This window comes from Peromyscus maniculatus, chromosome 3 (assembly GCF_049852395.1).
Source record: "Peromyscus maniculatus bairdii isolate BWxNUB_F1_BW_parent chromosome 3, HU_Pman_BW_mat_3.1, whole genome shotgun sequence".
NCBI classification, from domain to species: Eukaryota; Metazoa; Chordata; class Mammalia; order Rodentia; family Cricetidae; genus Peromyscus; species Peromyscus maniculatus.
The window spans coordinates 3,892,331-3,919,314 of record NC_134854.1 but is presented as its reverse complement, the minus strand read 5'-3'; the positions used below and the strand labels follow the sequence as shown (position 1 = coordinate 3,919,314).

The window sequence follows — 26,984 nt, the reverse complement described above, 5'->3', positions numbered from 1 at the left end:
TAACAGTTTGCATTTTGTTGCTTAAGAAAATTTTACATCCAGGCATAGAGGCCTGCTTATAAGCTAGCACTTGAGAGGCTGCAATAGGAATATTTCAAGTTCCAGGCCAGTCTGGGTTACATAGTAAGACCATAACTTTTTAAAAATCATATGAATTTTGATGGAGACATCCCACTTAGGGCCTAATGTTCCAAGATCTCTCACTTTCTGCAGATTGCCTGGCTGTGGGTCTCTGTATTTGTTCCCATCTACTGCAGAAGTAAGCTTCTCTGATGATGGCTGAACAAGGCACTGATTTGTGAATATAGCAGAATGTCATTAGGAGTCATTTTACTACTATGGTCCTTTAGTAGAAACTTTGGTTTTACTCTAGATCTCTTGGTTATCTAGCCACCCAAGCAATGTCAGGTATGGGTTCTGTCTCACAGCACGAGCCTTAAATAAAATCAGATCTTGGTTGATTGCTCCCACAAACTTTGTGCCACTATTGTACCAGCTTATCTTACGTATAGATTATCACTCTAGACTGATGGGTTTGTAGCTGTGTTAGTGTTTACCCTTCTCCTTTGGTAGCCTGCAGAGGACCTTCAGTAGCATGAACACTAGCCATAGCAGTGAAAACTGCGGAGCCACCAGCTCTACTTCTCCCTGTTCAATGAGTTGCATAGGTGTTGTCTTCAGCAATGGGGCTTTGCTATCAATTTGTGGAGAGCAACCAAAAGCCTTGGCAATAGTCTGGGCTGGTTGTGGGTTCCCATGGGACCCCTTTGGCAGAAAGAGTATAAGAGCCAGAAGGGATGGAGGACACCAAGGAGGCAAGGATTTCTAAACACAGCACCACTGATATATATACGAACTCAAAGAGATTCAGGCAGCCTGCCCAGGGCCTACCTAGGTCTGGATCAGATGGGACTTGAGATGAGCAGGAAAGTGGATACATGCTTTTATCCCTAACTTAGAATCCTGCTTCAATTAATATGCACTTGCAAATGAAAATTTAGTTTTCTCCAAGGGAGTCTCACTGAAGAAATGAACCACTCTTAAGGATAGGCCCCAGCAGTAAATAGCCAGCATAAAACAAACTCAAAGGCATCTTTGGAGGGTCTTTGTGTCATAGTGCTGTGTTGGAGCTTTTTCTTTTTTCTTTTCTTTTCTCTTCTTTTTAACCTTACAGGTACTTTGCATATATATTATGGCTTCTAGTTTGTGTTTTTATGCCATTCCTGTGTATGTGAACTTGTGTGTCTGTGTCTATATGTGTTCGTCATGCTTTTTCTTTGTCTCTTTTTTTTCTATTTGTTTGTTTGTCTTATTCTAATGTGTTTGTTTTTGTTTTATCTTATTTTGTTTTTATTCCTTACATGCCCACGAGAGACAGAAAGGGTATGGATCTGGAGGAACTGAGAGGGCTTGGGGGAGAGAAAACTGTAATCAGAATATATTGTATGAAAAAAAATCTATTTTTAATAATAGAAAAAAAATCATATAAATTTTTATCTTGGTCATCCTGTTTGGGGTAGACACAGAGTCCCATAACTAACCAAGAAGGTTTTTGCAAGTGATTCCTGCTAGGAAAGGGAAAATCAGTCTTTTCCAATGGAATGTCATTGGGCATATCAACAACACCACAAGGCATCCTCGGGCCCAGGAGTAGTTGGCCAACATAAACGGACTCCATGTTTTGGTTTTAGTTTTGTTCTCTGTGGACTTTTTGTTTTCTAAGTTATTCTTTTGTCTTATTGGGTTCTTTTGTTTGTTTGATTTGATTTTTTCTTGCTTTTGAGAGACAGAAAGAACTTGAAGTTGGATAGGTAAGGAGAGGAGGATCAGGGAGGAGTTGGGAGAAGAAAAATATGATCAAAATATAGTGTATGAAAAAATTTAAATAAAACACATAAATAAATGAAATATTTTATGTTATATGTATGTAGTAAAGTTACATACTTCAGTTTTTTCTTGAAGATAGCTTCTAAGTAAAGACCCAGAGGCACCTTGCTTGTGCTGCTTCCATGAATTTTAATAAATCTATACTTTTACCATGAAGCAATTAGGTGTTCACAACTTTAGACTTGTGATTTTTTTCCCCTAGTTTTCTTTGAGCTTATAAAAACTCTTGAATCTTCTGACCTCTGGAGCTAGCATTATCAACTTAATCACAACTTATATTTTTATCTACCTTGAAGAAATTCAAGGATTGGTTTATGTTTATATAATTAGAAAGTGACCAGTGATAATTTTTAAAATGTCTAAAAATATATAGGACTAGATGAAAAGAAAATGCTTTACCATGTCCAGAAGGTTCTATTGCTTTCAATTGGAAAATAAAGCATGTGAAGACATACTCAAGCTGAACATTGCATCACTCACATTGTATTTAACTTGGGTTACAGAATGACTTTTTTTCCTGTCCAGCCCTTTGGCCCTTGTATGCACTGTATGTATCAGGATCAGAGTAATGCCCTCTAAAGCCTCACCTCACTTTTACCGTCTGTCCTAACACCCTGAATCAGGCTGCGCTGCTTCCCACTCCCACTGGATAGACTTCTATAGAGAATATTTGGCTAAAAATAAGCTTTTAAAAAGTTTGCTTTGAGGGATAGTTCATTAAGAAAAATCAAGGGAACCCTGAAAAGCTAAATTTGTTGTGATTATTTCTTTTCTTGAGTAGTAAAGAAGGCTATAAATAACTACATAGGAATATGGCCCTATTAACATCACTGTAACACATACCTAGAATGAATATGCCAAATAGTATATATACTATCAAAGATTTATTTTCCTATGGCATTCGTTTTCCTGTGGCTCTTCATATTCTATAATTTGATAAATTCAAATTTATATCCAAAGTAATCATTTATCTTTTCCTATTGTGATTATGCTAAAAAAATCAGTCTTGATAAAATTCTTTTATTTTTACCTCACACTATGGGATGTAGAGCTATGTTTGAACATGGGTGTTAGTGGTAGGAGTTTTTCTAGCTCTTGGTGATACAAAGATAAATTAACATGATGGGGTCCAAGCTCTTAAGAAACTCACACTAAAGTATGACATACAGGCAACAAGTGGAGAATTAAGCTGACCAGTGAAATAAAAAGTGGAGAAATGATGTTTAAGGTATAACTGAATTAGCAAGGATGAAAGACAAATGGTAAGTGTTGGAAAGGATGTGGAGCCCTTACACATTGTTGGTAGGAATGGAAATGACAGCATACATGATAGAGCCCTCTAAGTCAGCTGAAAGTACAACTTCTACGTGATCTGGCTATCTCACTACTGGACAGACATCCAAAAGAAATGAAGTGAGTAGAAAAAAAATACAAATTCCATGTTTATTGTACTTCTTATTTTCACACTAGCCATGAAGTGTGGTCAAGCTGTCTGCCAGCTAGTGAATGAAGGAAGGAAATATGGCAGATATGCAAATGAAGTAGTATTCAGCCACTAAAGGATGAAATCCTTTCATTTTCCACAAAGTTTATTTATGGATAATCATAAAAGATATAATAGTGAGTGAAATGTTCCTGGCACGAAAAGACAAGCCAGCACTGCCTGATCCCACTCGTTTGGAACCTAGAAACACAGAATAATGGTTCTCAGAGGCTGGAGACAGTGAGAGTTAGGAAGATAAGCAAAGACTGGACTATAGGTGTGAAACTGCAGTGGGATAGGAGGAACAAATTCTGGTCCATTGTATTATAGATTATATTTACTACTACTAATAATAATTATTATTAATTATAAACTATAATAACCACAATCATAATATAAGTAATAATAACAAAGGAAATGCTTTTGAATGTTTCACTTCAAAGAATGATAAATGTTTGAGGTGTTTACCCTAATTTGAACCTTGAAACTATGTGCTGAAGCATAATTTTGCATCCCATAAATATAAAGAATATTTTAATTGTCAAGTTAATGTTTTAGTTGGTGGTAGTAAAGATAAAAAGAAAGCAAGAGGCTTTATCCATTTATAAATTGATTTTCTTATATAAATGTATACAAGGTAAGAGATTAGGATCAAATTTCATTCATCTGAATATCAATCAATAGCCAGTTTTCCAGCAGTACTTGTGAAAGGTGCTGTCTCACCTGTGGGTATGAGGATAAATATTTAGAATATAGTAAGGAATTATGCAGGCTTAGTAAAGTGGCCATTGTAGCTTCTTCTCCAAGATCCATGACTTCACTAGCCCTGAGAGGTTGGATAAGTTTGCAGTACCAGGCATGACTCCCCTCTTGCTGAGTAGGCCTCAAGTCCAAGTAGAGGGCTATTGGTTACCTCCAAGGTATGCACGCCACTAAAAAGTCTTTCCCAGGGAAGAGCCTCCAATTGGTTATCCAATACATGGTCAGCCCTGAAATAATATGCATACAAGTAACATTATATTGACTGAGCATGTTTTATTGATATATTTAGGAATGTGTTTATATATTATATATTATGAATATAATTATAATATATTTTGTATGTATAATTAAAGAAATAGAGGCTATAAATTTGAGGGAGTACATGAGGAGGTTGGGAGGGAGGAAAGGGAAGGGAAAAATTATATATTTTAATTAAAAAAATTAAAGGATCTGTCCTTTCTCTAATGTGTAGTTTTGGTGTCTTTGTTGAGAATCAGGTGGTTGCCGGTGTGTGGACTGTGTCTGGGTCCTCAGTTGTAGCCACTGTTCCACTGACCAATGCGTCTGATTTTGTGCCACCTCCATGCAAATTTTTATTGCTGGGACTCTGTGGTTTAGCTTGAGGCAAGGTGTGGTGATACCTCCAGCAATGTTTGATTGTTGTTGTTTTTCAGGATTGCTTTGTGTGTCTGGTGTCTTTTGTGATTCCTTATGAATTTTAAGATTTTCAAAAAAATAAATTCTGTGAATAGTTGCATTGGAATTTTCATGAGAATTGTATTGAATAAACACAATGATTTTGGCAGGATGGCAATTTTCACCATATTAACTCTACCAACCATGAACATAAGAAGCTTTTCTATAGATATGGAGAAAATGTGCCGCATATTAAGATGGTGAATTCTGCGGGACAGGTTGACTGAGGAACAGGTCATGAGGGGAGCTGATTCAGAATGACTCGACATGTCCTTTTGTTTTCCAAGTCATCTTGTTGGATAGACCTCTATACACGTGAGGCTAAAGTTAAGTGGAGAGGGCAGAGATGCAGACATAAATGGGGAGCAATTAGTGCCTAGGTGGGATTCTAAGCCAGGGAGGGATTACCAGTGAAGGATGAAATGGTGATTTAGATGTGAAACTGAATCTCAGTGTTTGAAAAGGTCAGGAAAATGTGCAAGAATGAGCAGGTAGACGAAGCACTTTCAATTTGACTGAAATCCCCTAAGCAGGGCATTAAACTTCTATTTTACAGGGGAAAGACTGAAGTCTCAGGGACTAAGTGTATTATTTAAGGTCGTAGATTGCGTAATCAAGTGGGATTTTCAACCCAGGAGAAATTTAATTTAAAACAAAACTGTTTATCACTAATCCACTGTGTCTTCAAGTACAGCTCCCTGCTAAAACTTGAAAGTTCTGTATATATCATAAAATATCCATAAACTAGCATGAAATCTTTTTATTTTTTATTTTTTTTGAAATCTTTTTATTTTAAGGGAATTTAAAATAGCCACAATTTTTTCATCTAAAACAGATATGCCTGGACTTAAAACATGTATATCCCCAAATGCTGATAGTGAAGAAGATACCATTGTTATTGCAATTCTTATGACCCAACTACGAGCAAGATGAACAACTTTAATCCCAGTGGAAAATACACAGAAACAGCCTCAAAAGAAACACAGTTATGGAAATCCATAGCCTTAAAGATTTGGATCATTAACAGTCATAATGAGTTGGTGTCTACACCGATTATAATCCTTTTTTATTATAATCTATTTGATTTAGAATTTTTTCAATTGTGTGAGGCAAAGTTAATTCTCCACTTTGGATTTGAGGACTCTGAGAGATACTTATTTTTAACAGACGTTTGAAAGTGTTGACTTCTTTTTGTTGTCGTAAGTCAGGCATGATTTCTAACAGTAAGAACAAGGCAGCACATGTGAAAGCACAGTGGTGTGACAGCATGCACACAAGGCCTGGGCAAGTCCAAGCCAGACTAAATCCCAGCATCATCAGCATGGGGGGGGGGTGAGCATGAAGTCCCAGCTCTAGCTGGGGAGCTGTTGGCAATTGTCAACTGCTTGGAGGGAAGGGTCAATTTTCTTTATAGGAGTGTAGCCTCTGAGAAGTCGACCATGCTTCAGTGGAAGACCACGCATCCTAGAATATTTGGGTAGAACAAAGTGACCTTGATAAGGAAAAACTTAAAGGACACCAAGTTGAGTGGGCAAAATGTGGCACATAGATGTGGGGAAGTTGGGGGAAAGAATGTGAATATGACAAAAACAAGGTATATGTAATTCTCAAGAAAATCTGAGAGAGAGAGAGAGAGAGAGAGAGAGAGAGAGAGAGAGAGAGAGAGAAGAGAGACAGAAGAGAGGTGGCAACAAATGAGAGTAGTAGACAGTGTTGCCATCCCCAGGTTCTATGCAGAGCTACACTTTTAATCTTTATGATAATAAATTATAATATGTCTCCTATTTAGATAAAAAGAACCCTGGTGTTCAAAGAAGTTAAGCTGATATAAGACAGGATTAAAATCTGAACCAACATATGATCCAAATTCTGTGATGACTACATTTTTAAATAAAAAAAATTGATTCTGTATTTGTGTGTGAGGGGTTTGTTTGTATATGCATGCATGCATGCATGGCATGCCTGTGTGTGTGTGTGTGTGTGTGTGTGTGTGTGTGTGTGTGTGTGTGTGTGTGTGTGTGTGTTCATGTCACAGAGCATATATCGAGGTCACGGAACATCCTACAGCAGTTGGCTTTTGTCTTCTATCACATTGGTCCCAAGGACTAAATTCAGGCTGCCAGCCTTGGTGGCAAACACCTTTGCCTGCTTAGGCATTTTAATGGTCCCCACATTTCTTCTCTGATAGTTGTCAGGGAATTTGTTCTAAGAGATACTGCTCATTTCCAACGTGAGAGCCATGGTAGTTGTTGAAGTACTGTATTGGGAGGGAATAAGTTTACTTGCTTCATCTCTGATTAGTAAAGACAGTAAGGTAGCCAGGGAGGCTTTGGAACCAAGGCAAGTACAAACGCATTTCTTTTACTCTACCTTGGCCCATGCAGAGCACTCCCCTCCCCCCTTGGCCACAGTTTCATTTGCTACAGAGCAGCTGTCAGCAATCAATCACAACCTAAAAATAATCATATTTTCCTTGACTCTTTCAATAAAGAAACTAGCTATGGTTTTCTAACCTTTATTACAGGATGTTGCTCTTTTAAGTTTTGATTCATATTGTAAATATCTTATAGTGACTACATTACAAATTCAGTACTATATATGTGTAGTAACAAATACTACATGTGTGGTTGGATCCTGTCAATAGGTTTAGATATCCACTGAGATTTTTGGAGCCTATCTTGTGTAGATAAGGTGACTGCTGTAACGACTGGATACACAATTAGTAAGAATGACTGTAATGATCTTAAAATCTGCTTCCTTCCACACTCCTTTCTATGCCCATAATTTTACAGCTAAATTTTAAAACCCGAATAATATGTTTTTATAATTATCAAGCTATGTAATTTTACTTAGGATAACAATCCATTTTCTATTTCTTTAGCTCTTTCCTGACTAATAGCTGTCATATTTTTTGTGATAATAATACATCAAACCACCCTACTACTATGAAAATAACAATTATTCTCAATAGTGTATTTCCTTTCACAAGTTTATCTTGATATAAAGATTATTTCATTGTTAGCACAAGCCTCAAGAATTCCCAGTACTTTATGGACTCCTCAAGAATTCCCAGTACTTTATGGACTCCATGCACATCTTGACACAGTTGATCTCAAGCAATGCCTGTCTCCTAGCTCTCTCCTCCTTACTTCTCCCCTCAACCTCCCATTTACAAGCGTTTCTATTTCTTTCAGCTCTTAAAACCAGCCTGACATCTTACCTTTGTTCTAAAAAAATTCCCCCTGAGTTTTGATCAGGCCAAAACTTATTCTTGTCTTTTTCAAACTTGAATAATTTCAAATTTCTGCCTCCCCCCACCCCTGGACTTCCTCCTTTTTATCAGTCTGAATTGTGTGCACCATTGACTGCTTAATTGAACCCACCCTCTTCCAGCACATCAAGGGGAACTGTGCCTTGCTCAGCCATCTTCTTGCCTCTTCTGTCACTTCAGGAGCCCCTGTTCCACCTCCTCACTTGAAGGTGGACTTCACTTTTGGCTCTCAGAACACGTGTGCTTCTGATTCTCCTCCTACTTGAACTAACTTCCTTCCCTTTCTCTATTGACAGTACTTCCCAGAAGTATATTCCTATTTGTATTCTTTTAATGTTTTTCTGTCTTTGTGGCTATTTCCATGTTCAAGAATATAATTTCTGCTCTTAGAGATATACTATTTGACTTATAGTTACCTCAGAGAATACACTTACAAATCCTGCTACAGATCTCCTTGTGGATAGGTTCTCAGTAGGCCATGTCTATAGACAAATTTCTAAACAGTCTTATTAAGTAAGAAACACAGAGCCAAATACAGGGGTGAAAGCCATAGAAATCAGAGTGATAGCCACCAACTAACCTTAGCTCACCACGTTGCCGTAGCTTCCCAAGAGAGCCTCTTCCTGTCTAACCTGCACTTTTATCACCTTGCTGTTCTGCCTTCTCATTGGATCTTAATCCAGCCACCTCACCTCCTTGTCACTGCCTGTCTGTACAGACCTCCAGGTCTCTGTTTTGTACTGGGATTAAAGGCTCGTGTCACCATGCTTGACTGTGTCCTTGAACACACAGAGACTCTGCCTGCCATGTGATGGGATTAAGGGCATGTGCTACCACTGCCTGACTTTTGTTTATGGCTGGCTATGACCTCTGATCTCAGGCAAACTTTAATTTTTAACATACAAATAAAATATCACCACATTTTAGCACAAATAAAATATCACCACATTTTCCCCCTTTTACTAATAAAAATAAAAAAAATAAAAAAGTTATAACTAATATAAGAAAAACTATATACAATATTTATAAGCAATAAATACATCAACATTGTCTAGTCCATTTGCATTTGACAAACTCAGAGAAAATATTCCATTATCTATCTTATTTTGGTAAGTCAAAAATATACCTGATTCACTTTCTATCCTAACTTCTATTACTAACAGAGACTATCTTTTATTGTCTTTCAAATATAAATAGACTAGATATTATAACTATAATTCTTGCTTGATAACTGTTTTGTTATGTGCAATTTTACTGTTAAAGTTAAAACCTTCCTTTCATTTAGACAGAAAAGGGGAGGTGCTGTGGATGTTTTGTATGCTATGAAAATGTGTAGCTCTGATTGGTTGATAAATAAAATGCTGATTGGCCAGTAACCAGGCAGGAAGTATAGGTGGGATAACTTGGCAAGGAAAATTCTGGGAGAGGAAGGCTGAGTCAGGAGACGCCAGCCCACCATCCAGGGAGCAGCATGTCATGGCACACAGATAAAGCCATGGAACACATGGCAACATATAGATTAACAGAAATGGGCTGAGTTTGAATATAAAAGCTAGTCAGTAGTAAGCATGACTAATGGCTGAGCAGTTTTAATTAATATAAGCCTCTGTGTGTTTACTTGGGTCTGAGTGGCTGCAGACTGGGCGGGACACAGGAAAGCTTCAGCTACACACATCAGTCTGTCCACATCCAGTCTGTTAATATTTCCAGTGGATCTGCCATGTCCGTTATAGAAATTCATGCGCCACTCTCTAGTCCGATGTCGCCAGAGCTGCTTTAACCTGGAACTCTCATGATTAATTATAACGACCTTCTGGCTGTACAGCGTCTTAGATTTAAATCGTAACATCTCAGAAATTGCCTTTCATCATTTGTCAGCACATTAGTAATGCACTCCTAATTGGTTTCCTTTCCCTAGACTCTTAGAAAGCCAATCTGGGAGCATAGTATATGCTAAGCTGTGTTAAAAAAAAATGGATCCTATTCCAGTCCTCAAAAAAGATGTTGCATACATTGCTCCATTAGTTTATGAGTTATTCACACTAATTCAATCACTTTACATACTGTTTGCCTTTAAAGTTTTTCTGAATCATGTCAAATTTTCACTACCAAATTTTCTGTAGTATGTAACCAAAGTCCTCCCTTAGAACACACCTTCAGTTTCTGGGGAGGTGAGTTTTCATGAAGGCAGTTTTTGAAGTATTTCTATTATGATGACGTTCTATCATTATCTCTCAACCTATCTATAAAAATGACATACAGATTTATGAGTAGATAGGTGATAATAATTAGAAGATTAAATAGACAGGTTCAAAATAGGTTATACAATATTTTCCTTTCAATAGTTCACTTGGAAGATGGCCTTTTACTTTAAATATCAATGACAGAAATTGCTGATATTTAAGTTACTTTGTAGCCTTCAGCATTGAAAAAAGTCATTGCAAATTCATTATTTCTCAAAACAATGGCAAGCCTTATAAAAAGGAAAAAATTGTATTGTCTTAGTGAATTCCTAAATAAAGCAGAATATCGCTATAGCTCTAAACACATGATAAAATAATAAATATTGGAGAGCTTTAAGCGTCTGACATTTTTCCAATGAAATTGAGTGAACATTGCCCCATCATAGTTTTACGATACTACTTTATTTTGCAAAGAAGCATTCAAAGAAAAGCTTACTAAGTGACTTTTATTTAATGATATAAATTAAATTTTTTAAATGACATGTTTTTCTCTTTTACAACAGCATTTTTTTATCAAATGGTGTAACTGATTTTATTTTAATCCTGATTTCTATATACTATTAATGTAAAGGCAACATTTTGAAGAAAAACACTGCATCTCCAGGTATACATTAAATAGTTTCTAAATTTAAAGGAAATTTTAGTCAAATTTCACAATTAGAAACATTAGATTCATGAAAAGTTATTGAAACATTTGTTTAAATGGTCAAAATGCTCTTGACCTGGTATTAAAAAATAGATTAGTACATGTAAATAATCAAAAGAAACATGAAATAAAAATAATTTTTAAAACTGGTTGATACACTACACAGGAATATGAAGGCTGGGGGCAAACTCTGCATGGATTCAATGTATAAAGTGGTTTCATTAGAATGGTCTTACTATTCTATACATAACAGCAGTTCTCTGACACTAACAATAGTAAAACTGTTTGAATTGGGTCTCAACATTAGGAAGAGGATTCTGAAGAGCCGGCTGAGATGCAGAATCTCTTTTCTTAACCGTGGATATAATTCTAGCTTGTAGAAATGATTCAGGTGCAATTCTAGTTCTGAGTTTAGCTGTTCATGTAATATAGCCCTTCAACACTGAATTTCAGAAGTCCTCCATTTATAAATCAATTACCTTTCAAACATTTCTTCCTAAGTGATTTTTTAAACCTATGGGGCATCACTGAAAAGGGCAAGTGGACACAAAGCTATATGCCTAACCAACAAGCTATTTGCAATTGATACCTGTGGGGAAAGGGAAAATCAATTTTCTCCAGTGGATTGCATTGGGTATTTCAGGGCAGGCCCCATACCCAGGTATAGTTAACCAATGAAGAATGTACTACATATTTTTAAAGGCTTTTTATTTATCTTTTTGTGTGCTTATTTGTTTTGATTTTCATTTTTGTCTTATTTTGGTGAGAGAAAGAGAGAGAGAGAGAGAGAGAGAGAGAGAGAGAGAGAGAGAGAATAGGGAGAAGGAAAGGATCTGAAAAGAGTTGAGAAAGGGGAAAAATGATCAAAATACAGTGTTTTTAAAATAATAAAAATAATATATATATATATATATATAATATATAAGTAAAAATAAATGTATAATGGATGTGTATTCCCAGAAACATTAAATACACATGAAGGTCTTTAATATTGAGCCTGTACTTCCACATCATTGTTCTTTGTACCCAAGATGCTTCTCTTTGGAGAATGGAAAATGGCATTCTTAGTGATGGATTTGTTGGAGAAAATTTGCATGAAAAATGTTTTACAAATAATTTAAGAAGGGCCAAAGAATCTGAGGTCCTGATTTTTAAAGTGTAATTAATTCCCTAATTCTGAACCCTACTTTTTATGAGAAAAATCTATCTCCTCTTCTTAGGCTTCTTAAATGCCATACATCTTCTTAATACTATGGCAAGTATAAAATGCACCTTTAATACTCGAACTAGACCTTGTTTCTGAACTCAAAGAAAAACATGTATTTCTAATGGTTGCTTCAATAGTTTTACATAATACAAAATATGTTAGCATTATTTACACATTTAATTCTCATAGTACTTTTTCAAAATGTGACTATTTTATGTAGGAAGAATTACATCATGAAATATTCTTTAGTTAAATTTTATTAAGTAGTAAGTAAAGTTGTAGAAGTTTTAACTAAAACACTGCTTTGGCTGAAATTGCAGATTCCCCAATTTTTGTAATGTTCTGGTATCACAACAATAAACTTTAATCATCTATACACCAGTAAGATATTCTAGTGCTTTCATCTCTGGCAGCTACCAAATTCTTCAGATTTTTTTGGAGTTGCCAACCTCAGCCTCTGTTCACAGTTCACCATTTAAGTTCAAATGCTCAGTACCAAACTCTGAATAAATTGTCTGATGCAACAGTGTATTTTCATGTCTGCTCATTATCACATTATTGAATTATTTCGCAATGAAAATTTTTCTCTCTCTGGTAAGAGGCTCAGATCAGAATGCTGCTCCATCCCATGAAGACAAGCATGTTGTCAGTGATATTGGCAGAATAAGGTCATTTTGCAAATACATGATCTAATCTTAGATTAACAGAAGAATGAATCTTCAAGTACACGTTAATTTACTAGATCCTGCATAGTTCATTCCCAATCCAAAGGAAGGTCTCTAGATCTAGAGAAATCCTGATAAGAAGCAAATATATGTAAATCCTGCGTAACAGTTCAGTTTCTGGATTTGAAGAGTCAGGTAAGAACAATTTCTATGGTTTATTTGCTGTCCACTTGTTAAATCACCAATCTCATATTACTTACGTATTGAAATGTTCAGAGAAGATCAGATTGGTGGAGGTACCAGTGAGTGTTGTCAGCCCACCAATGGTTGAAGAGTAGGCAATAGATAAGCACATGAGTTTACACATCATGTGGTCCTTCTTTGACCGATATTTTGTTCCTGTAACTGAGTTCTGTTAATAAAAAAATACATTATGAGAACAGTCTATTTGCAGTCATAGCTACATTTCTTATATAATGAATGTGTTCCAACTCTCCTGTTTTATATACATGATGGTGTTTGAAGATGGAATCTTTGGTAGCTAATTAGAGTTAATGTCATAAAGTGAGATCAAAGCCCCTTTAAAAGGAGACATTAAGATTTCTCTCCACCAAGTGGAAATGCAGGGGGGTGGCCATGTTTGTGCCCAGGAAGCCGCCTTCACCATTACCCTGCCAGACTTGAATCCTAGACATAAGTGTGACAAATGGGGCATTGTGGAATTTTGTTATAGCAGCCTGGGCTAACTAATAACATAATACCTTCTTGTCCATAGAAATGTAACAATACAATAAACATTTAAGCAAGACATTGAAATACTTCCCAAACATAATTTCAGTCATTCTTTAATACTTCTTTCCTGTCTCTGAGCCAATTCTTCCTTCATCTCTTCCCTCTCATCACAACTTCCAAAGATTTCTATCACTTCCTGCTGTTATTGATGGCACATCATCAGCAAGTTCCTCAACATCTTTGGGAGCATTTTCCTTCCTTGGTCCTTTGATGGTTGATGTAAATAAGACATCTCTCTAGCAAACAAATGTTTTCATCTTCCTGATCTTTAGTATTGAGAGATGGAATCAGAATCCTTGTTATTCACTATATCTTCCAAAACATCCTGCATGTCCACACACACATTCTCTCTCTCTCTCTCTCTCTCTCTCTCTCTCTCTCTCTCTCTCTCTCTCTCACACACACACACACACACACACACACTGTTTCTCTCTCACACTCTCTGGATCATGTAAACTGGATATTCTTTTTTTTTTCCCCTCTACTTTTGACCATGATATTCTGAAGTAGTCATTTAGTGCTTTCATGTAATTCTTCTGTCTTGCTTGGTCTCTCCACTTTGCCTAAAACATATGCTGTAGTTTCATTTCTGGTTTTGTGAGAAAATATCCTGACAAAAATGGAGGAAGTGAAAGGGTTGACTCAGCTCACAATTCTAGGTTACGGTCCAGCATGGTCGGGAAGTCACAGGGCAGAAGCTAGTCACATCCAACTTGTTTATGCTCAACATCACTTTTCCACACTGTACAGTTCAGGATTCCCCGAACCACATTATATCCATGAAAGTTTTCTATCATAGTGAGCTGGGAAATATTATACCAAATTACTAATGAAGACATAAGGCACATAGATGTCAAATGAATTATCCAGTGTTGGTGCCTAAAAGTGGCAAAGCTGGACAATGAAATTGTTGTTGTGCTTTAAAGCCCAGAGCTGCAGCCCTTACTCTGTGTGACTTGTCCTCCTGAAAGTATTCTTTTGCTCTACTCACTTAATTCCATTTATCTCTTTTTACTTAAAGTGCCACGAATGTGTTTAGATTCCTCCATATCCAAAGCCATAATGTCATCTTGGTCTAAGTCAATATTATCTCTAGCCTATGCTGATCTAGTAATATCTTTGAGACTCCATGGATCAACCATTGATGGTTTCACACTTGTTCTATACGTTCCAGTCTTCAAATAAATCTAAGAACTATATTAGCACTTGACATCTTTTATCATGCCGTATTTACATGTATTTTAACATGTAAGGGTATTTTTAAATCTGTAGTATATGGGACACATTGTAAATAGTCAAGAATTGCTATAATGATATCCATGGGTTATTTTGGTAACCAAGAACACATTTTAAAAATACATTTATCCATGTCATGATAGTGCTATAATGACTATTGGGGACTAGACATTATCTCTAACCTGAATCGCATTTTTTTTATACGTGACCAGAAGTAGTATTGGTGGATCATAGGTTAGTTCTACAGTTCATTTTGTAAATAACCTTTATAGTATTTTATATAATGCTGTAACAATGTATATTCCCACCCACCAAGCACAACAGGGTACATTGGTATTCCATGCAGATATGCATGCTGTCTGCACTATTGGCAAGGTAAGGCCTTTTCACAAAATGATGATAAGGAAAAAGTTGCTGCTCTCTAAAAGTCATCATGGATGTAGAAATGTCATGTAGCATGGCAGGGTCGAGCACCATGGACTATAATTTAGCTCACACTTTTTCATTAATTTAAGGGTCAGCACCCACAGGTATCTACTCCTCACCCAAAAGAAAGAAATTTATAAAGATTCCATTTGCCTTATGTTTTCTACATGGAAATGATTTGTATTTTCTATGTTTTTTCTATTTAAAAGTTACCCAAAAGGGTATTAAAATATGGCAAATTTCATTAAAAATTTCATGAGTGAACCTAAGTAAAACTTGGAACATAGCTTACACATTAAATATTTTTACTACATAAAAAGACATCCAACAATCCAAGAAGTGATATATAATTTGGACATTATTAAACTGTAGATGTAGGTTTTTGAAAATGTAGTTTATGTATTGTTCCCCATTGACACTAATGCTTACAGATTAAAAACAAATAAAAATATAGATTTTGTATGAAAGACGAACTATAAATATTTGCATATATAGGCATAATGATTAAAATGCACTGGAAAGTTTGTAATAAAAATAACTTCATACTGAGATGCCAGAGTCTTTTTCTACATAAAGAATGTAAAAACAGCATTAATTCCAGTGTGAGCACATAAACTGATATTCGTGTAGATATGATGGATTTAGACAGACAGAAATTTTAGGGTCAATTCAAATTTCACAATAAGTAGATCTATACATCAATTGATCACACTAATCAAATGTTTCATAGAATATTTTTGGTGTAGAATGGGAGATGCATATTTTTCCCATCCTGTGACCATAATCCTCATAATTGAGATTTATTGTCATTCTTTTTGGGTGGGCATGGGAGGCTGAGGTTAAGTAGTTTTGCTGAAGCAAGGAGCGCCAATTGCTAATACAGAAATTATGAATAAAAAGAAAGTTTCACAGCAATAAATCTTTGGTGTCCTTTTAAGACAATAGTTTGAATCTAGAATGAAATGTTTGACACCAGAGCAAGAAGAAGCCGGATTAGATCACTTGGGACAGACAGTAAGACCCTGCCCAGAAGGATACACATGTTTGTAAATATGGAATGAGAAAACCATCACTGTGTGGCTTCATAGTGGAGGATTTGGGTAAGTGTTGTGTATATGTTTTTTACATACTGAGTCAGGTGTTGGGGGAGGAGAGTATGAATATAAGCATTTCAAAGAAATGTTCCTTCTCAGGTCTTTGATGGGATTGAAGACTAGCAGTTATAGTTACAACTTAGTATATATAATATCTTAGATAGAACATATTAAGTATTAGATTCAGGTTCTTTAGGATAGGACACCTTTGAATGATCTTTATAACATGCCGTTTACCTATGCTCTATACTTCTCTGGATTTTAGAATGTGTTTCTTGCTTGATATTGTTTGCATTGGTTGTAGTTACATCTTATCTAGGTCATTATCCCTCATTATTTCTGGACAATATTTGATAACCATTCCTTTGTATATAGTCTTGTATTAGTTTAGAACCTTCTTATTTAGACAAAAAGGGGGAGATGTAGTGGGTAGCCATTCCAGCTTGGATCTGGAAGCTCCAACCCCCATTGAGACTCTGGCAACTGTCACGCCTACGAGGCGGGGCGAGGGGAGGTGCTGGAAACCTGAGAGCTGGATGGGCAAGCGCTCGCTCTGGGTGCGCTCTCTGCGCCTGGACCCTGGATGGTGGAGATTGATTGTGCAGAGCTCCAGAGAACACCGCTGGATTGCGATACGCCTTCCCCAGACCCCCGCGACCTATCCATTCCTTCATTTGTAAGTCATCCACTAAATAAATCTTCCTTTTAACTACGTGGAGTGGCCTTTATAATTTTCCCCAATATCAGGATTTAAATTAAATGTGAAGCATCTACAAGTATGAGGTACAAGTGGCCAGGAAGACTCTTGTACCAGGGTGGCCAGGTGATTCTTGTACCATGAGTGTGTTGTGAATGGGAGACTGCTTATGTCATAAGGTGAAGACTTCTGTGAAATTACATAGACAGGTTGATGTGTGTCATCAAACACATAACATATCCACATGTGCATAGGTGACTAGAAACAATGCTAAAAGGATATGGCAAAATGTTAATGATGATATATATTTCTTGATAATGTAATTATAGTATCTGCTGCCTTCTTGATATATTTTGTATCCTCTGTAATTATATAAATAATTTACATGTATTTTTTAACATGTAAAAGGGTTATAGACTACTAGAGCAGACAAGTATTTATATTTGATATGGAACAAACATCAATTTTTTTTCAGAATAAGCCTTAAACAAGCCTTGAATGTGACAGTCATTCACCACAGAACTGAAGCCACAGTTCCTTCATCATAGTTCCCTATCGGTGACTTCCTTTTTACTACCTTCCCTTGTTATTTGTTTTTATTTGTGTAAGGTTTTAAACCTACTTCTAAGAATTTGACCCAATTCTAATAATTGACATACAGTAGTGTCATACACACTGAAATACGACATCTAAGAACTTGCTAGTGTTTTTCTAGATCTTCTGAGTAACTGAAATAGTTTCAATTCGATCATGACCAAATGCAGAAATCTGTGACATGATCAAAGACAAGTCAGAAGAAACCTCAGGCCTAGGTGTCACTTTGTGACGCCTCCTGGTGGCAATGATGGTAAATGTCAGAGGCAAGATGCACATTTCCAACTCTGAATGTTGAAATTACAGGTATGAATTACCAACAGCCAGCCAATCATCTCTAGAGGCCCCACAAGTCAGTTTACTAGAATGGATTGAATATGTTTTGAACACACTATAGCTTTTGTTTATATTTCATCATTATAAAAGGATGATTCTGAAGGCTATTAGTTCTTGCCCAGCAGTTTCAGCTTGCCAACAGCTAGCTTGTAACCTTGCAGATCTCTTTGTGTAGATGTGCATTCACCTTAGTGTTCACCTACTGTCAATTCTTTTTGTACTAGAGTGAACCTAGAGCCTTGACCATACATCTGCAACTCTTTTACTTCTCTACTTAGAGACAAGGTCACACTAAGCTACTCAGGCTGGCCTTAAAGTCACTCTGTAGCCCACCCAGGCAGCCGTTGACCTGGAAATTCTCCTGCTTCATTTTCCCAAGTAGACATGCCTGCACTACTCAGGCCTTATCTTAGTTTCTCAGATGCAAGAATTGCAATTCAATTTTTGTTTTGTTTTGTTTTTCGAGACAGGGTTTCTCCATGTAGTTTGGTGTCTGTCCTGGATCTCACTCTGTAGACCAGCTGGCCTGGAACTCACAGAGATCTGCCTGGCTCTGCCTTCGAAGTGCTGGGATTAAAGGCGTGCGCCACTATCGCCCGGCTTGCAATTCAATTTTTATACACCACATAAGCAACATTTAACACTTTTCCTATAGCTTCCTTTCCTAACACACCCAGACTTTCTATACTTCCATGGTCCTAACATTAAAACAACATAATTTGTCTGAAAGTAGAATTCAGTGTTTCAGTGAATAGGAAAATAGCTGAATAAGAATAGATACATGGATAGATAGATGTAGACAAAGGAGTTTATATAGTGATATACAAGACTCAGTTGCTCAGGATTTTGTGGACAAGCCACTCAATTCTAAATATTCCCTTCTGTAAATTTCCTCCCATTACAATCAAATGCTAGGCTACTTAAAACACATCAAATATTCTCCATTTTCATTGTCTAGGTATTATATCTGCCAGGACATTTTCATCTGGTTATTTCCCCCTTAGAATTACCAGAGTTAACTAGGTAACTCTTACTTCATTGTTCTTTTGGTTGGGCATTGGTGCTGATTGGAAGTAAGCATTATTTGGAATTTTGAAGGCACTATTTGGTTTTCTACTGTCTCTGAATATTCTGTGTAAATAGAGAGGGGTATTTAACTAACCATATATTTTTAAGTCTTTTAAAAGGAATCAGTCCCCAGTCCCTCTACTTTTCTGAAAGCTGGAAGCTTGTGGGGTCCTCTTCCTACCCATGGTATTGCAAGCTCTCAGATTTCAAATGAGATCTGCCCTGTGAGGTCTGCCTCTGAGCTACCATCAGTGGGATTTTAATGATAAATGTTTCGTTCTTCCAGCCTGGAAGTTCTCTTGAATTTCTCAGAGTTCTTCCTCTCTTTATTCTCTACCTTTTTCCTGAGTCTCCCATTGCTTTCCTATTCTTGTTTTCTCATATTTCATCATCTGAATTTTCCCTTTACAGTATGCTCTGAAATCTTCATTTTTATTTATACTTTATACATTTATTTGCACTGTATATTTCTATATTTTATATTCTTGTCTCTTCTTTCTCTTCTCCAGAATGCTGATTATATCTTATAAATGCAATTTTTTCTTTTGCCTCTCTAAACATATTAATGATGTTTTCCTTTCTCATATTTTCCTCTCCTTGCACTGACTGTTTCCTGCACATAGCTGATTTCTTTGTTTGTTTGGAACTTCTTCTTCATGCCTCAGGCTTTCTTCAGACATCTAGGAATTTGGGGTTGCCTGCTCATATTTAAAGCAGTGAAACACTGCTCCGAAGCTCGGCATGTGTGCTTTGGGGCTCGCTCTTGGCTGTGAGCTTCACTGGCAGGCTTTTTCTCAGAAAGTTCTAATGTCAGGGTGCTGATGTTTATTCTGTTGTGCTGATTGCATTCCCCAGGGAAGATCTTCTGGACTGCTGCCTGTTGACATCTGGAGGGCATCAGAGTAAGACCTGGCTCCAGCAGAACAGAAAGCAGGTCTCAACTGCCTGCTCTTCTGGAGGTCATTGGAACTGCAGGTTCCCTGCACCCAGGGCATGAGCTTTTACTTAATGGCCTTGGCATGAGTTTTCACTTGGTGGCCTTAGTCTCATTGTGATCTCTCCCTTGACTTACAGCCATCTATGATTCTCTTTATTCTCTGTGTTGCCATATCCAATGACCACATTTCTCCTTGATGGAAGAGCAGCATCTTTGTGGATTTGAGGAAGATATTTGGAATCTTAATGGCTTCAGAAGCAAAGAGGGTTTGTCAACCCTCTCCCCTTTCAACATAAATACTTTGATGTATGCACTGTTTAAATTGATCTACTGGCCTTCTTCATTACTGATTTTCAATTCCATGCCCACAGATAGCCAAGTCTTTCCCACCCATTCACTGGCATTCCAGCTTCTGGAATAATTTTGCTGTTATCCCTTACCTTTATAATTACAAAATGATCGTGATTATGGCTGAAAAATCTACTTGTTCTTATTTTAATGGAGATTCAGATAAAGTTGAGGTAAACTGAATTGTTTAACATGTCATTTCAATGAAGTTCTGATGTATATATTTCTATTAAAACAACAACAAAAATGTAATGTAGGCCTGTAATGCTATCTTCCTAGAAAGCTGAAGCAGGAAGGTCTCTGTTATACAAAGTGAGTTCAAGGACAGCTATCTACCTAGAAGGCTGAGGCAGACAAGTCTTTGGTTACATAATAAGTTCAAGAACAACCTGGGCAATTTAGTGAGACCTTGTGTGGAAATAAGAGAAAAAAATTAGGCTGGAGATACAGTTCATTGGTAGAGTGTGTGCTTACTATGTGCACTACCTTGGGGCAATCCCTTAGTTGCTGTTGTTTTAATGAATTACTCTTTACTAATAATGAATGAACAGATTAACTTTGGTGCCTTAATGTTCCATATGTCAGCGGATGATATAACTAATGAAGCGCGGGTAGAGTGAAAGTTCAAAGGCACAGAAGAATGAAAACATCGGGCCTCATTTTGTTTGCACATTGAGTTTCCATGTGCTCAGTTCAATGAATATCAGATACTGTTATTTAGTTTTAATTAAGCTTGACTTTCCATAATGTGCATATAGCTTGAAATAATTTCTGTAAGGAAATGGTTTCTGCAAAGAAATCACAGCATGTAGCTAATAAGCAAGTGAGCAGGATGAAAGGTAAGAGAGGATTCTTTCCCCAACTACGGAATGGACACTTCATGAAGATCTATTGAAGATCTAGTCAGCAGTACTTGAGGGACTCAGGGTTTCAGTAAAACTGAAATTATCGAAATAGTCTTTGGAATAGGGTTTCCATCTTTTGAAGCTACTAAAGGACTACGCTTCACATTGTGAATGGGAATACCAGCTTACAAAGCAATAGGGAGATGCACAGAACAGTTTTTAAAATTTAGCATTCAGGGTGTGGAGGCTCTTCAGTGTGAAAAGATGCTGCTTTTCAGCAATTCTTTTAAAACCATGTGTTTTCACAATACAATATTTACTTACAAACTTGTATTAAGTTAAATGCTAACTATTTGGAAGCTTTCTTTGCAATTTTGTAGCTAAGGGAAAATATATGTGGTACTAGATAAAAGATATTCTTTCTGTAGTGGTAAAATGCCTGAAATAATAAATAGATAATAGCATATTATTTATTTAGTATCATAGCAAATCAAGCTCCTTGTTTAACAATTTTAAATTAAAAACATTAAACATCATTTTGAAAAATATCTCACTGAACTGTATGAAAGAAGAAATCTGTATTAACCATAAAATAAAATAAAGTGTAAGGGAGTGACATGTCTGACTTTGCTCAAGAGATTTCATTTATCTTGTTACAAAGGGAATTTGGAATGGAAGATAATGCCCAAGGCCAGCTGTGTGGGGGGATGAGTATAGGAAAACATTTGTGATGCCTATAACCTCTATAGAGAGAAGGAAATGTCAAGTTAAGCTAAAGAAAACTATAAAATATCCTGAAATTTTTTATCATACATACTTTAAAACATAAGTTGTCATTACTTGTAAGTTAAGGGAAATGTGGTACTATAATTGAAAACTCCTGTTGGCAGCTGCAACCCTGAACTCAGATATTTTTCCTGTGGAGATTTCAAGGAAAATTAGCATTTCATCATTTGGAAGCATGAAACATGTAAGAAAATTGGGCAGCAGTGTGAGAAGGACCAGAAAACAAAAATGGTCAGAAAGTGACCAACAGAGGGACCAGAAACTAAAGTTTTTAAATTTTTAAAGAAGAATTGCTGAACTATAGTAGGATTTACCTAAATTATTTGTAAATAATCCACAAGTCCACAGACAAATATAAAAAACAAAAGAGAACATTAGGAAACAAGGTTACTGAGAGTGTTTAATTAGAGGTTGGCCTGACTAGGGTGAGGCCAGTGAACACTGACGATCGACTGTGTTTGTAAGAGACAGCTCAGACACAGGAAGCATATATTCATATAGATACCAAATGATGTTCTAAAGACACACACATTCATTCTCTCTTTCTCTGTCTCTCTCTCTCTAACACACACACACACACACACACACACACACACACACACACACCTCTAAAGTAACCAATGACAAAAGACTGGCTAAAAGTAATGATAATTTGACAGATAGCTAGCTGACTTCTTACAGAATTGTCAAAAGGCAATAGAATTTTAAAGTATGGGAATAATTACTAAAATATATTTCAAATAGCTTTCTATTAAACAAAAAAGTAGAGATTCAACACCAAAAACTCTCTTCTGAAGTATAATCTAGTTCTAAACTTGGCTAACTTTGTAAGACCAATTTAATAGATCTCAAAGAAAAACTAAGGCTTAAAAGCACAAGGGAAATATATTAGAAATGACAAAAGATATACATAGTGTACAAAAATACAAATATTGTAGAAAATAAATGACATTATGAATAACTTCACATTTGCATTTATTTGTAGTAAACTATAGCTAATTAAACATGAAATAGAAAAATCTGAATAGTCCTAGGCCCAGGACAATCATAGGAATCCATTTGTTAAATGAAAAAAAAAGAATCCATTTGCCTTCTTTCTTGTCCTTGCTAGCGACAGTACAGAACAGAGGGAGACAGGAAGCCTGTAACAGACGAAAAGCTTTGGTGCTGAGGATGGGCAGGAAAAGCAGAAAGTAGACATGGAGCCACCACTGCAGCCTATTTCAACCTTCTTGCAACCCTTTGTATTTTGGAGATTTGTTGTAGTGTTCAAACCCTTACTCTTACTAGTACACATGAGAAAACCGAGAAAAACACACAATTTTGGACTACAGCTGTCTTTGCGAAGGCATAGGGGTGACTGTGTAAAGAAGAAGCAGAACCAGATAAAGGGTCCACAGAAACTTCTAAAATTCTTAATCACGATTTCTAAATCTGGCATGTAATATGTGTCATTTAATTTATTTTATTGACATTTAAAAGGTTCCATTACTTTAAAAGATATCTATAAGTTGTGAAACATTTTACTCAAAATGTATTTAATAAAAGAAAACAAATTGAGAATGAAGTAAACTTAGGCCTGGTTTAGGCAGATGAGCAGTCTCTCTTTGCTCCTGTTCTCAAGTAACAGTTCTAAAGTGAATGATTCCCTGTGCAGGACTTCTTGTGAGTTAAATTAACCTGCAAATTCTTTCAATATGGCTGTGCTTATGTTCTCTACTCAGTAATATTTTTGAAATTCATAAAATGAAAAATTTTAGGAAAATATATAATCAGCAATAATTTAACAAGAAAATATTTTATTGAAACACAGTGAAGTATAGCCACCAAAGGATCTGGAACTTTGAATTTGGTTGAGATTTTAGAAATATCTAAAGTGAGTTTGTAGATGGTGGATGCAATTCCTAAAGGGTCATGGTTATTCCCTCTGTGCATGCTCACCTTCTCTGTTAATATTGTCTCTTGGCCATGAGATTTCCAAAGTAAAGGGAGATATCTAAGTAGAGTCAAATGAGAATGGAGCAGGACTTGACTAGTCCAACAATTAACCTGGTGACTGAATTTCATCCAGTCAAGAGATGGCGAAGAAGAAGTTATGTCTACTCAGCAACTGTAATTTAACTTAAAGTACCAATTTTATAGTTAGTCTAGGGCCAGGTGTTCTAAATTGCTCTTGCCTTGCTTTGCAGAACTAATGTGCTTCTTTCCTAATGTTAAGAACTGTTTATTACTATGCTTACCCACTCTGAAATTCTTGGCAAGTATTAAGACGTGTTGCCTTCTAGAATTTAATTTTCAGCCATAAGGATTTTCACCCCTAGACCAAACAACACCAAATTAAAAGCTTGATGCAATTTGCTCAATGATATTGTTCTCTTAAACTATTTTTTTACCTTTGAGGAACAAGTTATATTGAATGAATGAAAAAACAATTATCTCAAAATTTTCATAAAACATACTGATTTTCCAATTTTGTTTATCCAAAGCTGCCTGAAGGTTTAGAGTTGAAGAGAACATAAAACTCTGAACTGTCTCTTTGAATAATGCTAATGCTTGTAGTAGAGGCAAAAGAACCAGTGGCTTCTTCCTTTGGTGACTACGATTTCATTTCTGGAAGCCTATAACTCATTTCTCATGAAAGTCCTATAAGGGATGTTTGGTCTTCTAGCTGTCACGTGGAACCTGAGAAATATCATCCCCCATGTATTCCAGTGTTCTTTGGGGTCGCCATTTCTTTTTCCAGCTCCTTTCTCTAAAAATATGACAACTGTGTTTAGAGAGCAGTGTGGAATTCGTGGGCCAGCCACTTTCCTTCTAGGCATCAGTAGGACACCTGTTAATGCTAGTGAGAGGAGAACCTGATAGGATAAAAATTCTCCCTTCTTATGTATGCAGCATAGGAAAGTGTCCCTTAGATTAGAGCACTATTAAATCGGCTCCTGAAACCCAAGGGACAACTGAATATCGATCACCCTCAATTCCAGCTCATTGTAATCACCATCTCCAGTAATAAATACATCTTTTATGGTTTGTAGATAAAATGCAATGTCAAACTATACTAGGTTTATTTTAATCAAGAAGAATGCAGACAAACAAAACATTATGAACTCAAATATGCCTTATATTTCATAACTAGATAAATTAGGAATAAATTCTTTCATATAATCCGTTACTGTTAAATTGCCTAATGTAAACCTGATGAAGAACAACTGCAGTTCTTTATAATTGCTACATAAACCATATGACCTGTTTATTCTTAAAAGAGAGGTATATTTGTTGAATCAAAATAAATTCACATTTGTAGGTTTTATTTTTAGTGCCCAGGAGACAAGGGAGGGCTAATGGGGGGTGGTGAAGAAAGATTGTTTTTAAGGGTAGGAACAGTGGAGCACATGTGGTATGAAGGCAGAAAGTGGAATAATTGGGAGGTTGTGGATAAACTGGAGAGGGGGTAGGAGGAGTAAGGCAGACAAAGGGGTGGGAAGGGGAAAACTAACATTAAGGAGTTTTGAAAGAGAGAGAGAGAGAGAGAGAGAGAGAGAGAGAGAGAGAGAGTGTGTGTGTGTTTGTGTGTTTGTAAATGGGCACTAGAAAGAGAGCTTAGCAATTAAGAACACACATTGCTCTTGCAGATGACCCAAGTTTCTTCCCTAGCACCAGCATCAGGCAGCATGTATCTGCCTGTAACTCTAACTCCAGGGGGTCTGACACAATATCCTGGTATCCTCAGGCCCCAAACTCATGTGTGCATATCCATATACAGAATACAGAAACACACATATACATAACTAAACATAATAAAAATGAGTCTTAAAAAAGGTTTTAGAGTTCTCCTACACGGGAGATGATGCTCTCCGAGATACAATAGGTTATCAAACAAAGAACCCAGTACCATGTGTGGCTCCCTTTGATTTGTTGGTCAGAAACATGTCATAGACCTCCAAAGCAATTCACTCTATAGTCATTGCTCCTGGTTACTCAACAGAACTTGAAGGTAAGACCCTATCTCTGAAGATACCACATAGCTGGGGCACAGAACATGGAGAAACCAAGCTGATAATGACCTGGAAGCTTCCTCCCTACTGTCTATTTGTCATAATGGTAAAAGGTGCTATTCAGGCTGTTGGGGAGAAAAATCAAAAAGGCTTACCCAGATGTCAACCCTGTGAGCTATAGTAATGACCATGTTTGACAAGGTATGCTTACTAGATTAAGAGTGGTGTGTATAGTATGGGGATAGCCAACCACTTTCTGGTTGAATTTAAAGCTCACTTCATAAGACAGAACTGATGTATGGTACTCCAAACCAGCATGGCTGGGCAGTTTATAGTCTGTAAGGAAGGACCTACTATTATTATTTTGCTAAATAGACATAGTATCAAACTTCTACCTTCTAAATACCCATAAAGAAGTGTACTTCTCAGCCCTCATTAAAGAAGCCCTCCCACCCCCAGTGGACCATGGTTAATAAAGAGATTCACAACTGGCCAAAGGGCAAGAGCATAAGTGACTGTGAAGTGCTTATCTCTAAATATGACATCTTTATCTCACCACCCTCTTTTCCAAAGTCTCAGTGAATATCAAGGAAGAGCCAGAGGTTAGGGAGAACTGTTGCCCAACTGTTTTCTGGATGTAAACAGAGCAAAGAACTGTGGGACTCATAATAGCTGTAGCTGCTTATGTAAGATCTGTAAAAGATCAAGGCAGTAAAAGTTCCAGAATGGATGGGGGAGGGGCTCATGAGGCCAACCACCATCTGAGGAACTCTTGACAGTTGATAGCTGCTAGAAAGGGAGAATTTTCTTCTGCGTAGCTCCAGCTCCACTGGATGATCCTACACTCATGATTACAGGCAGCACTAATTTGATTCAATTGTTTATTTTTAAAAGGTGGGAGTATGAAATTGGTTAAGAGACCTGGTTGGGCTGAGAGTTGGAAGGAATAGGGGGAAGTGGCAGTCAATAT

General features: G+C 36.7%; 1 protein-coding gene across 1 annotated transcript in view; it reads right to left on the bottom strand.

The window, feature by feature from the left end:
- Positions 1-26,984, bottom strand: part of Slc13a1 (solute carrier family 13 member 1) — an 82,087-nt gene that overhangs the window by 21,082 nt on the left and 34,021 nt on the right. The window contains exon 7 of the mRNA XM_006988395.4: positions 13,121-13,272. Within this exon, the coding sequence (XP_006988457.1) occupies positions 13,121-13,272 (152 nt within the window). The remainder of the gene's footprint in view (positions 1-13,120; positions 13,273-26,984) is intronic.